Source organism: Marmota monax, unplaced genomic scaffold (genome assembly GCF_021218885.2).
Source record: "Marmota monax isolate L192 unplaced genomic scaffold, Marmota_monax_Labrador192_F-V1.1 WCK01_AAM20220418_F8-fsc00122, whole genome shotgun sequence".
NCBI classification, from domain to species: Eukaryota; Metazoa; Chordata; class Mammalia; order Rodentia; family Sciuridae; genus Marmota; species Marmota monax.
The window spans coordinates 2,222,920-2,236,105 of NW_026695223.1; the positions used below are offsets into that span (position 1 = coordinate 2,222,920).

The 13,186-nt window shown below is 44.4% G+C and overlaps 1 protein-coding gene across 1 annotated transcript in view; it reads right to left on the minus strand.

Moving 5' to 3' along the window:
* Positions 1-13,186, minus strand: part of Creb3l2 (cAMP responsive element binding protein 3 like 2) — a 110,925-nt gene that overhangs the window by 8,079 nt on the left and 89,660 nt on the right. Inside the window, exons 9-10 of the mRNA XM_046434102.2 lie at positions 1,859-1,958; positions 1,439-1,565 (exon numbers count right to left, since the gene is read on the minus strand). Coding sequence (XP_046290058.1) covers positions 1,439-1,565; positions 1,859-1,958 — 227 coding nt within the window. The remainder of the gene's footprint in view (positions 1-1,438; positions 1,566-1,858; positions 1,959-13,186) is intronic.

Below are 13,186 nucleotides of genomic sequence, written 5' to 3' on the forward strand. Positions count from 1 at the left end.
CAAACTTCCCAATAGGTCACTGAACTCATTTGGAAAGGCTCGTGCTTCTGTCCTATACCTGGCAGAGATACACCTAGCTGGTAATTACCACAAATTTTTTTTAAATTTTATTTATTTTAATTTGTTATATATGACAGCAGAATGCAATTCAATTCACATTCCACAAATAGAGCACAATTCTTCATGTCTCTGGTTGTACAAAAAGTAGAGTCACACCATTTGTGTTTTCATACATGTACTTAGGGTAATGAGGTCTGTCTCATTCCACTGTCTTTCCTACCCTCATGCTCCCTCCCATTCCCTCCCACCCCTTTGCCCTATCTAAAGTTCATCTAGTCCTCCCATGCTGCCCCGCCATCCCCATAATGAATCACATCTTTATATCAGAGAAAACATTCAGCATTTGGTTTTTTGGGATTGGCTTACTTCACTTAGCATGATATTCTCCAACCCCATCCATTTACCTGCAAATGCCATGATTTTATTCTCTTTTAGTGCTGAGTAATATTCCATTGTGTATACATACCACATTTTCTTTATCCATTCATCTACTGAAGGATATCTAGTTGGTTCCATAGTTTAGCTATTGTGAACTGAGCTGCTATAAACATTGATGTGGCTGTGTCCTTGTAGTATGCTGTGTTTAAGTCCTTTGGGTGTAAACCGAGGAGTGGGATAGCTGGGTCAAATGGTGGTTCCATTCCCAGTTTTCTAAGGAATCTCCGTATGGCTTTCCATATTGGCTGCACCAATTTGCAGTCCCACCAGCAATGTATGAGTGTGCCTTTTTCCCCCAAATCGTCTCTATTCCAAATTCAGTACCTTCTAACAGCACGATTGTTTTTACTAGCCCTGGTATGCATACATATATGTGTTTCTTACTCATTACCCCTTTATCTCCTGCATATTTAGAAGAGTTCATGGATTTATATCCTCTTATCTAACACCTGAGCTCCACAATCTGTAAATCTTAGGCATAATACTTGGAAAAGCAGACTGATTCTTCAACTTTGCTTTACAAATTCTGACTATGGTAACATGTAATTCCACTCAGCGGAGGCAGAATCACAGGAGTTCTCTTAAAATGTCAGAGAAAGCTTACTTTGCCCCCTCTCAAAGTCCACATCCTACTCTCTCATCAGAACTCAAGAAGAGGATGCTAGAACACATCAAGGAACAGTCTGGAGCAGCATTTTGCAAGCTGAACTTTCCCAAGCTCTAGAGAATTTCCAGTGCTGCCTGCGCCCAGTGGGTGAGGGGCACAAGGGGAACCAGCACTCTGAGCCCCAGAGTCCCCTGTGTGCAAGTGGAGAAGCTCCACTTTTAGTACCTCTTTCTAAAAATTGGAGTTTACATAAGGTTCCTTTCAGAAAGCTGAGAAATCCAGTTCCACAGAAGCAAAACAAGATACTTCCCAAGTGGCTGAGTGCTCTCTTACCAACAGAGGCTGTGTACGGCTCTGGCATGGAATGCTGGCTGGGCAGCGCCATCTTGGTGGCAGAAGGATAGGGCCCACAGCCCTGAAAGAAGCTGCCAAACGCAACAGCAAAGCACAACACAACGACCTGGAAGGGGAGGAGAGAACACAGGAGATGTCGATTTCAGACTCCACAGAGCAAACCTGTAGACCTACAATGCCTGGGACAGTGGGAAGATGGACTGTCCTCTCCATCAAGGGGCAGTCTGCCAAACTACATCCTCAGGTCACATTGCTGTAATGACATGCAGAGGAACATGCTTGGAGCAGGCTTCAAGGTCTCTCCAGCTGCACAGCACTTGGCCTTGACAAGGTGGGAGACACTGGGGACAGAGCAAGGGGCCAGGGGTTGTTCCTGCACTGTCCCTTTGGGAAACTCACCATGAGGCAGGTGCCAGTCTGCGTGCCAGCTAACTTGCAGGTCCGAGAAACCTTGCCCATCACCAGAGTCTGAAGCTTCTGGAGCTGCTGAAGAAGAGTTCTGCCAATGGCAACAAACAAGAGCCAGGAAGGGACGTGAGAGATGAGAGATGAATTTTGGTGGCCCCTCCACCCAGGTTCCAGGGAAGTTGCTGCAGCCTTGGGTCTATATTTAACCAGAGTTCTGAGGGACAGATTCCTCTGGGAGAAAATATGGATGCCAGTACCTGCTAGCACCACTGCCCCAGAACTTGCTGGAGCTCAGAACCAACCTCAACACCCTAACCACTTGTTCTGTTCTGAACAAGAGAAAGCCCTCAAATGATCCCTGCTAAGACGTGACTTGCTTGCCAGACGCTGAGAACAAAGGAAAGCGAACACTGCTGTTGGATGGTCACTATGGTTTCAATGTTTGTTGCCCACCTCCCACCGCCCACTGCAAAAAAAATATATATGGCAAATATGATGGTGTGAAGAGTGGGGCCTTTGAGTAGGGCATGAGGGAGGAGCCCTCGGGTAGGATTACTGTCTCTATGAGGGATGGACAGACTAGCATTCTTCCCTTGGCACCACGTGTGGACACAACTAGAAGACAGCTTTTAGAATCAGGAAGCCCATCCTCACCAGAAACCAAGTCAGCACCTTGACCTGGGTTTCCAGCCTCCAGAGCTATGAGCAAGAAATATCTGTTGTTTATAAGCCGCGCAGCTTACAGTGTGTTCACAGCAGCCTTAATGGCCTAGTGCGGCGGTGATTTCGAGGAGAACCCTCTTCACTGAGAGATCAGAAACTCTGATGAAAACGTAAGAAAGGAGAACAGCTAGAGAGGACAAGGACCAGCAGAGAAAACCAGAAGGGCTGGCCTGAGGTGGCGCCTGTGACTTAAAATGGTCACAGTGTCGCCGAGCAGCAGGCATCCGGATGGCATACTGAAGGGGAAAGAGAAGCAGGAAAACCAGGAAGGTCAGGGAGGCAAAGGGCCATTGCACCTCAGACCTGAAGTGGTTCTCAAAGGCTCACAGCAGCTCCACACCAGAAAGGAAGCCAAAATACCAAAGAGCAGAGCGGCCTGCTCAGCCAGACCCTCAGGCTCAGAGCCAGGGATCTGAGAAATCAGCCTCCATACACACTCCTCTTCCTCCTGGGAAAGGCAGAACAGGGGCAGAGAAACAAAAAGTGGACAACTGCACATTCCCTCAAAGAGGTCTGCGGATGAGAGAGCAGTCTGTGCTCCACGTTGTGTGACATCGGGACCCAGACAGAGCAGATGGCGAAACTCTCTGCAAATCCTGAACACGACAAGGCACAGACAGGGAGCTGAGCGCACACCCTTCTGAACTAGACGATCTGTGTGAATTCTGCACGAGAGTAAGGAAAGAGCTGAAGCCCCTCCTCGCCCTCGTCACTTTCCCCAACTCCATGCACATTGCAAAGTGGAAACATTTTTATACGCAGATGTGTTTTCTTGAGTCTTGAAGATTTTCAGAAAATTCATGCAGTGATGTAATGTTGGAGCCACACAATTTCACTGGAAAACATCAGCAAACCACTTGTTTGCAGAATTCTGGGCTTTCATAGCCACCTTGCTTCTCATCTCAGTCTATCGTCTGAAGAGCTTTCAGGTGCTGGACATGCAAGCAAGGTTTTCCATGGTTTACAACTTCTCCCAAATTAAGCAAATCCAGGGCAGGCTGGCCATAAGAATGGTTTTGCTTCAGCAATTTAAATGGATAATGGAAGCAAGAATTTGAGGAGCATATGTATCTGAAGTTTTCTGAACTCAAAAAGCCCTGTGTGGCTTGGTGCAGTGGCACATGCCTGTAAATCCCAGCAGCTCGGGAGAATTGCGAGTTCAAAGCCAGTTTCAGTGGTAAGAAACTCAGTGAGACCCTGTCTCTAAATAAAATACAAAATAGGGCTGGGGATGTGGTTCAGTGGTTGAGTGTCACTGAGTTCAATCCCCAGTATCCCTCCCACCCAAAAAAGCCTGTGTGATCCTACATGCACATTTCAAAGCAGAAGTAATGTGTAATTTTAATAAGTCAAGGAAAATCATTCATCCCATTAAGTGATATCATTAATTTAACTTCTATTTAATGTGGAGGTCTTTTTATTTTCTTAACTAAATCATGCATTTGTACTTTTTTTTTGTTTCTGGTTATGTAAAAGTACAATCAGTTTAGACGCGGTTTATGTTTATATATATTCTTTAAAAGCATTCTGCATGTTGAGAAATACTGACACATGATTATTTTAAATTGTACTTAAAGGATTGGGTATCTAGCAAGGTGGCAGAATGGTTCCCTACCATATGCAAGGCTCTGGGATTGATTCCCAACAGTGCAAAAAATAAATTAAAATTAAGCAAATTCCACTTAGAGAAAAAGTTTATAACTAAGTGATCCTTTGCCGCGGCATCTTTTTTCCCTCATCAAACCTCTTCTCTCTTCTCGCAGGCCTTCCCCAGAATACCTCCCTTGTGGCCATCAGCACAGCTGCCTTTTCAAAACCACAAACTGAGTAATCCACTGCCCAGCCGCTTCCTGAGCGAGCATTCATTCTCACAGAGCTGAGATTCTGCTGGTCACAGCACATGTTGGATTAGCTACCACCTATAAAGCCAGCCCCGAAGTCCCTGTTAGGTTCTCCTGGCTGGAATTTCTGGAAATTTGCAGGCAGATGTACTAGTGAGCCCTCGGACAAGACCACATAGCACAAACCCCTTCCTCTTGGATGCTGGCTACTTCTATGATACCAATTTATAAGGTCTTGGCTGCCTGCTGAATTATAGCAAAGACCCCTGCCTCCTTGGTGTTCTTGAGTGATGCCTAACACTTTTGCTAGGCACCTCTGCTGTGCCCTGGGCACTCCTGGTGTCTGTGTGCTGGTTGGCACTGAGGTGCTGAGGCTTAGTGGAGCGCTGTGCAGGGGTGGGTGAGCGCTCTCCTTCCAGCCTTCTGTGACATAGACTTTTCCAGACGGAAACAGAGCCCCAATACTTCTGCTCCAGAATCTTAAGGTTTTGAAAGTGAAACCACCATTTCTATTTTTTACCAATGTCCCTGTTGACTGGCAAACACTCCTTGCTTCATCTCTGCCCATCCCTTACTCCTTGTCAGGTCTTAAGAGTGTAAACTGCTAAGAAAACAAATCTCACACAGTGCTCTGAATCTGTCCTCCCCTCTGATTTCTGGTAGAGAAGAGTCTCGTAGGAGGCATCTGGTCCTTCCTAAAACAGACATCCAGCAGGCAGATCCACCTAAAGCCCACAGATAGAAAGCTAAGGTTCAAGGTGGCCCCACCCAGTTATAGGTGCAAAATGCTACAAGTTTGGAAGAAGGACCATTTAAATCTGGCTGGAGGAAGTGGGAAGCTCTGTGCTTACCAACTGTAGGGCCCTTTACTTGACATTCATACTGCATCCGTTCCAAACTCAAAGATGATTATCTGCTGAATCCACTGCAGATGAAAACGATCCCTGATTTCTAACAGTTTATAATCCAGCTGTTTAAGATGAGCAAACATGTGGTTTAAAATGCATATTTTTATAGTCTGGAATTTTGGTGGAAGGCCATAGGGATGGGTTCTGTGCTGTGTGCTGCTGTCCCCTGCTCAGTGGGTGAAGGTGGGTAAAAATAAACTTAGTGGCTATCCTCATATGGTCTGACAGCAGAAATGACAACCTGGCAAAGAAACCAACAATTGGCAGATTTTAATCAGAGCAAAGTGGATTAACTCATCCAACTCAGACAGCTACATAGATTCCTAGGATCCAATAAACTTTGGGAAATTCGTATACACTCATACCAAACAACAAAAACCACCCTGATTTTCATCCTAAGAAAATAACAGTGACTGGGTTCTAGGAATTGCTTATACTAAAATACTAAGTAATTGTCTTAAATTCATAAAACTAGTAAGTAGAAGACTAAGATGTTGAGAACAGCCTAATCCCACTGCTTGAGTATTTTCTAATATGGTAGAGCACAGTACCCTAATCAGTCACCTAATAAAATCAACCATGACATACTGCTTAGTTAGATAGATTTTTCTTAAATTCAATCACAGTAAACATCATATTGACAACAGCCCAGTGAAGAGATTTGTCCACCATTGGACATGAAAATATTATTAAAAAGGACCAAGCCACACAGAAGGGATAGCCACATTAAAACCCAGGCCAATGGCAATGAAGTGCACACTAGCAAAACTTCAGTGATAACAGCACAAATAAAACACACAAAGGCAAATAAACATTCTGTGGTACACTGTTAGATGTAACCAAAGATGAAATGCAGGTGAAAAAAAAAATCTAAGGTATTCCTCAACCTTCTTTAGGTCCAGAAAGTCCCAGGAAGTCAAGGCTTTATTAGACAAATGAAAAGATAGGACCTGTCCCTTTATCAGAAACCCAACAAGTAGATGGCATGGCTTTAGGATTGCTCAATGGTACACACAGAGCAGAAGAGGAAGGTGGGCTCTGAAAGGAGGGAGACCTGAGCATACACCTCAGAACTACAGGTAGAGTTTCAGTAGGTGCCTCTCATCCAGTTACATAGTCCTGAGACGATGCAGCTAATCAAAGATAATTTCCTTGACCACATCAGCTAATAGGACAATGGGAGAATCACCCCTCCTGGGGCACTCTGGGTTTGCTGAACTCCTTTGAAAAGCACTTGCTGTCTCTGTTCACAGAGGACAGATGAAGCATGTCCTTTTTACTGGAAAGCCTGTGTGACCTTATAACTGATATGCTCATCTGCACCGATGTGGTACTTTCTCTGGTGCCACCAGGACAGATGCCTGTTGCACTGAGGACTTGGATGACAGCTGCTACCCCGGTTACCGAAGGGCTGGGTGGAGAAAAGGCAGGCTTCAGATGAAATGGAAAAATTATTTTAACACTAAAGCTATAAAAAGTCACCCATAGAACAGACCCAATGGTGCCTTCAAAGCTCAATATAAACTTCCCCTTTCTTATTGTATTTTAAATCATCAGTGATCGTGGCTAATTATGGCTTAATGAATTCTTGGGCTTCTGGGAGCAAGGTCTTAATTTAGAGAAAGGAATACTCTTAGCATACATTTATCTGGGCCAACAGATTTTTCACGACTTGTTAAACTGGAGTGTCCAACACTTGATTGGAAATGTGGATTTTGTCCTATGGCGAGATGTAAAAATAAACTTAGTGGCTATCCTCATATAGTTTCTTCCAAAAGAGCAGTCGAAAGCAGCTGGCCAACTTGCCCAAAATAAAGCATCCCCTGTATTTTGTGAGGCACATCAGAGGAAATTGGGCAAAACATTTAAAAGTACCCAAGAGTGCGAGACACAATCTTACAATAACCAGGAAACGAATCAATAGCCTCATATGTTATCTTTGTATTTGATTTAATTTGTTTCCTTCTATTTCCTTTATTTACAAGAGAGAACAAAAGACAGTGAGAATAACCATACAGTTATTGCAGGTGGGACTTTGGACACTCAGGTACCTAATTTCCCACTGGAGTCAGAATCCGGACCCAGGAAGAAGAATGAACTGGTGGTTCCCAATTACTCGCTGTGTTGGGAGCTTCCACCTGCGCCTCTCTGCAGACACACTTCCCATCAATCTTGGAACACATCTTACTTAGGAATGGAACTCAATGGGCAATGCTGTGTGTGCACATACATGTGTATCTAAAACACTCTCTGGGTTGATCAGCCCCCTTCAGAGATGAAGAAAATTTATCACATCCTTCTGGGAGCACCTAGAACAGTAATTTCCAAATTCCCAATTATGAACCACTACTGAGTGGCAAAATTACTTGGGTGGTGACTGGTGTATCTTTTTAATGAAATGGAACTAAACAGGATACACAGAATCAGAGGACATCGTAGGCAGTATGTAAATATTAATTGGTGAAATATAAACATTAATTAACTGTACGATTATGTATTTATATGTTAGTCACATGTATATATCTCTATATAACGTTAGTTATATCATTAGTTGGCTATATGATGTGTGTGTGTGTTCGTATGGTGTGACTGGTATGTTATTATATGAAATGTAAAATGATTACATAATCAAAAAATTCTGTCATTAATCTAGAGTACATGCACATGCACAAAATATACCAGTGAATCTCAGGTGGCCTCAGGATGGGATAAAGTATGATGTCCTTCTGAGGCAAAATCCAACCATAATCCCCCTCCTGGCCCAGCCTCGTCATGGAGAGCTAGTGTCCAGCAAGTTCAAGGGCTGGAGAGAGTGTCCAAAAGCTGAAACATCTATACCAAGGGGGAGGAGGAGGAGGGATGTGATATTGGCAAGTAGCAGTCTACAAATTCTGTGAAGATACTTAAGGACAATCATGAGCTATCTCAAAACCTCCGAACACTAAGTGTGACATAACAAAAGACAACTATATAAGCTAAAACTCCTGAACTTTGAATTAATGCCTATTTGTATAACCATCTCTGGCTTAAATTTGAGGAGTGTTCATGAGGTTCAGGCCAAAATTAAAAAGGAAAAAAAAAAGAATACAAAAAGTCTCTTTTTTCTATCCGAGTGATTTCTACATTACAGGAAGTTTTTTTTCCCCCCAGGGACCAGACAGCATTTCTTTCTTTTTTCTTTTCTTTTCTTTTTATGTTTGTACATTTTTATCGGTACATTATAATTATATATAATAGTGAGATTCATTATGCCAAATGCATACATGTATGTTTGTGCATTTTTGATAAAGACAAAAGCTAAGCCTTAATAATTGGTCAGAACTTAAACATGCTTCAATTTATGTAGCCATCAACTTCCAACATTCAAGTGAACATCAGAAGACAACTGTGACATTAGTTTGATGCTGGAACCCTACATTTCCATGAAATCATAGAACATGCATAAATGACACCGGCCATATTTAGAAGCTACAGTAGTTTTGGTTTTGTTGTTTTATTTCCCCCATCAGAAAATCCAGACACCAGTTCCAAATTACTGTATTACATACTGGGCCGGGAACATAAAAAAAATGGATTCTAGAATATCTCCTGGTTGGTGGAATTTCTAACTTTACACTAAATTACACTAAAAGGTCCCTCTAATCCCTCGGGGAACTTGGTTTAGTCCCCAACAGCTCTGAAGTTTGAAATCTTTCCACTTGAGAAGAAAAAGAATACTCTCCACACAACAAGAACTTGGAGACAGCGAAGAAATGAAAAGTGAATTCGACCAAGATACAAGTCCATAGAAAAATAACTCGGGCCATCCATCTGACTTTGTGGCTTCTCTGTGAGTGGCAGGGAGCTCCATTAGTCTAAAGGAAGTGCAAAGATCTCACATACAGAAGAGGGCAAGAGCGTGACCAGTGCAAAGGAACACACCTGTGCAGACCGAACCGCCCAGGAGGGCCAGAGGGCAGTGGGAGCCAGACTTGGCTGCAGAGACCTTATCCAGGAATCTCAGAGTGATCTTAAAGAATTAAGAAATGGGGTGTTGGGGAGAAGAACTCTAGCTACAAAGAAGGTCAAAGAACAAAATTAAGAAATTCTTAATTCTGATCACAGTAGAGATGGCTGCCAAGACCGGCATGTTCCGCCTTCTGTGGAGTCTAGGGAAAGAGAAGAGCAGAAGCCACAGGGCACACATCCTGAGGCTCCTCCTCACCCAGCTCCACGCCAGGCCAACTGTCCATAGGCATTCTCAGCATCTGCTGCTCGCTCGCAGCGCCCTCCCAGGCTACCTCTGAATTTAGAATTCTTGGACTCCCCAGGGGAGGCCCAGGAGGTTACTAGGATGCACAGAGCCATGCCAGGCAGCAGCCCTGCTGTGCTTCTCTTCCCATCCCTGGTCCCCACAGGGGTCAGATGGTCCTGAAGACCCAGGACGTATGATGCCCAGAAGAGACATCTGGAGGAGCACAGGAGCTGTTCTGCTGGGGATGGCAAGGCCAGAGGCCCTGTCTATATTATATGGGCCAGTAGGGGGAGAAATGAAGGTCAGTAGAGGGGGTAGAGAGAGAAGAGGGGAGGGGAGGGGAGGGGAGGGGGGATAGTAGAGGATAGGAAAGGTAGCAGAACACGACAGTCACTAGTATGGCAATATGTAAATCAATGGATGTGTAATTGATGTGATTCTGCAATCTGTATATGGGCTAAAAATGGGAGTTCATAACCCACTTGAAGCAAAGTGTGAAAGATGATATATCAAGAACTATGTAATGTTTTGAACAACCAACAATAAAAAAAAATAAATAATAAAAAAAAAAAGAATGATTATCAAGATGGTAACCTGGAGAAAAGAAGTAATGTTTCCTCTGGGCACAAAGGCAGGCTTATTTAGTACTTGCTATAAAAGCAGGAGATTCTCCAAGCTCAGGCCACAAACCCATTGAGAGCACAGCACCCACCTGGATCTCCCCTGGAACTCAAGGGCAAGGAGAACGGAGGCAAATATGCTGGTGCTCACACTGCCTCCTGCGCTGGGTGACATGGCCCTTTGTCTTGGACTCAGGAATCTCATGTCTTCCATAAGTAAGGTCAAACTGAATCCCAGACCTGATACGCTGGGAAGGATTTCATGGGTGCACCTGCCTAAGTTCAAATTCCATGCACAGCCTCCACAAAGAACTGTTTATGACCACTCCACTGGCCTCAGGGGTACCCACTGGTCACCTGGTTTGTTCTTCAAAGAGCAGACTCAGAGTACAAAATCACACAGACCCTGGAAATGGGCAGAGGCCCTTTGGTCAGAGAATTCTAGGCCCCAGCTACCAGGGCATGGTCTAGAAGGGGCAGGGCAGAGTTCTGGTAGACACATCCCTTTGTCCTGCTGACTGCTCGTCCCATGAAGAAGGAATGGGTGCAAGACAGCCAGAGCAGGGCTCTCTAAAACACTGGACCCCACGCAAGGGCTCTCCTGTCCAGATCTAAAACTGGTCCCATCCTGGGTGAAGAAAGAGAGGCCCAGCAGCAGAAGAAAACAAGGCAATAACCTGGTTAAAAGTTAAGTGGTTGAGTCCTGTACCCTACTCCACTCCTAAATGTTTGGATGGTGTTAACCTCACAGGACCTCAGCCTCTCCTCCTATAAAATAAAGTGATCCGCGGTTAAAAAAGATGATATCTAAAGTGTATTTCTAAGCCCCTATGCTCCCATAAATTACAGCTAGAGGAGAGGGACGGTAGCTCACAGCCCTATCGAAGGATAAGAATAAAATGAGTCCAGATGGAACAAACCGAGCCACACGCACACCTAAAACCGATGTGCTGGGTAGGAAATGTGCATCACTTATGCGGAAGAAGAGGATGTAAGCAGAAGTGACAGTGTGTGTCAAGAAGGAGAGAAGGTGGGGCCATCCAGAGAGCTAGCAGATCAGAGAGAACAAGGACAAGCTTAGGGAAGCAGAGAGGTCTCTCTAGCAGACACACATGGGCACCGCCTGGTAAGTGAAAATGTATTTCCTGATGAGCTCAGGAAGAAGAGCCCTGGGGAAACCATCTCACTTCCATCTCACACATTTCTTGATGGCATGCAATTAGTGAATCGTCTCAGCAAAGAAAGTGCCAAGGTGCTTCCACAGCGTGTCAGCTCTGCCCCAAGAGGCTCCTGGAGAAGGGTGAAGAGAGTGTCCTTCTCTCCTTGCTGACCCTACCCCCTTTCAGTGTCCTGAGCTCAGATAAAAGGGTCTTTCCCCCTGGAAACCAACTCCAAGCTAGGAGGTTACTGCTTAGTTCAGTTTAAACAAAAAGATTCACAAGTGATTTATAATCCAAGCACTAAGGTTCATCTGGAGAGATGGAAAAGTCCCTGTAGCCTAAAACCAGGAAAATGTAATAAAGAATCCTTTTCCTTCCATTTGGTTAATGATGAGACACATGCGCATTCTCCTGCCACGTCATGCCACACCGTGAGAGATAGTGCAATGGCACCAAGGTCTCCCACTCACTTCTGGTGGCCCAGGATCCTGTCCATGTATTGCAGTTATTTCTACCTCTGTCCTGCTGCCTCCAGAGGATAATAATGCAAGAAGCATCAACAGGAGCATAAACACAGCTGTGCGTTCAGTCAGCCCAGCCCTGGGCTTAGGTCAAGCACCAGGTCACTCACAAGGTATAATGTGACTAAGTCTTCTCTCACCATGTGCCCCAAATGGCAGCTCCCTGCAGCTGACTTGGGGCAGGGGATTGCTGGTGCTTGCACTGTAGTCATTTTGGCTAATTTGAAGTCCTCTGAGCAAGGGGAGGTCCTGGGTGGGGAAGAGGAGCAGGCGGCACTGTAGGCCATGGGCCCTGTTTCAACAGCAGCTCTGCTTTTGTTTATTTGCCTCTCAATTTGAAATACACTAAAACCCACTGGTCTTAGATATCATGGCCCTAGCAGCTCCCTCGTAAAATTATCTGTGAAAGGTTGTCAGCCACAACCACCACACAAAGGCTGTTCACCAGGAGAAAATTTGAAGAGGAAGAAAAGTGAGGAGAACAGACAGGGCCACTGGTGGGAACTGTGACAGAGGCTCACAGCCGTCAAGGGACATGGTGACAAGTATTCCCAGACAGAGAAAGATAAACACTGCACCGTGTCACTTATGTGTAGAACATTTTTTAAAAAGTCAAACCCAGAAAGAGGAGAGAGGCACAGTGGCTGCCCAGGCCCAGGAGGTCAGTGAGAGGGGATGCTGGTCACCATGTACAGACTTCCATTTATAGAATGGGCAAGTTCTGGGGACCTGACATTCAGCAGGTGACTGCAGTGTGACCCTGCATGTGCTAACAGGGTAGGCCTTCAGCGTCTGCACAGAAGAAAAGGAGAAAGAAGAAAGAAAGAAAAAGGAAGAAAGAGAACAAAAAGAGGGGAAAAAAGAATAAAAAAATGTGGTAACTGAGGCGCTGAGTGTGTTAATTCACTGGATTGCAGTCATTTCTCAGTGGACACACATGTCAACCCATGACACCACACCCTTTAAAAATGAAGAATTGTACCTCAGGAAAGCTAAAAATAAACAAAACCACAAAGAAATTTTCCTTCTCTAATGAGTGTCCTACACTAGCCCTGGTCACATTCAGATACCCACGTCATGACAGAGATTCTTTAAATGGAGGTTCAAATAAGGATTCTGTAGAAATATAGTGATAGAAACATATGTCCAGTGCATTTTTGTTAAATGAAAACAGTTTCCAATACAGGAGTATGCCCAGTAAAAATACATATAAAATAATCCCTGAATGTAACAATTTAAGTAAAGGGACCAGGATTTTTTAAAAAAATATATTTTCAAAAGTTCTTTTGCAATGAGCATATAATACATGTAT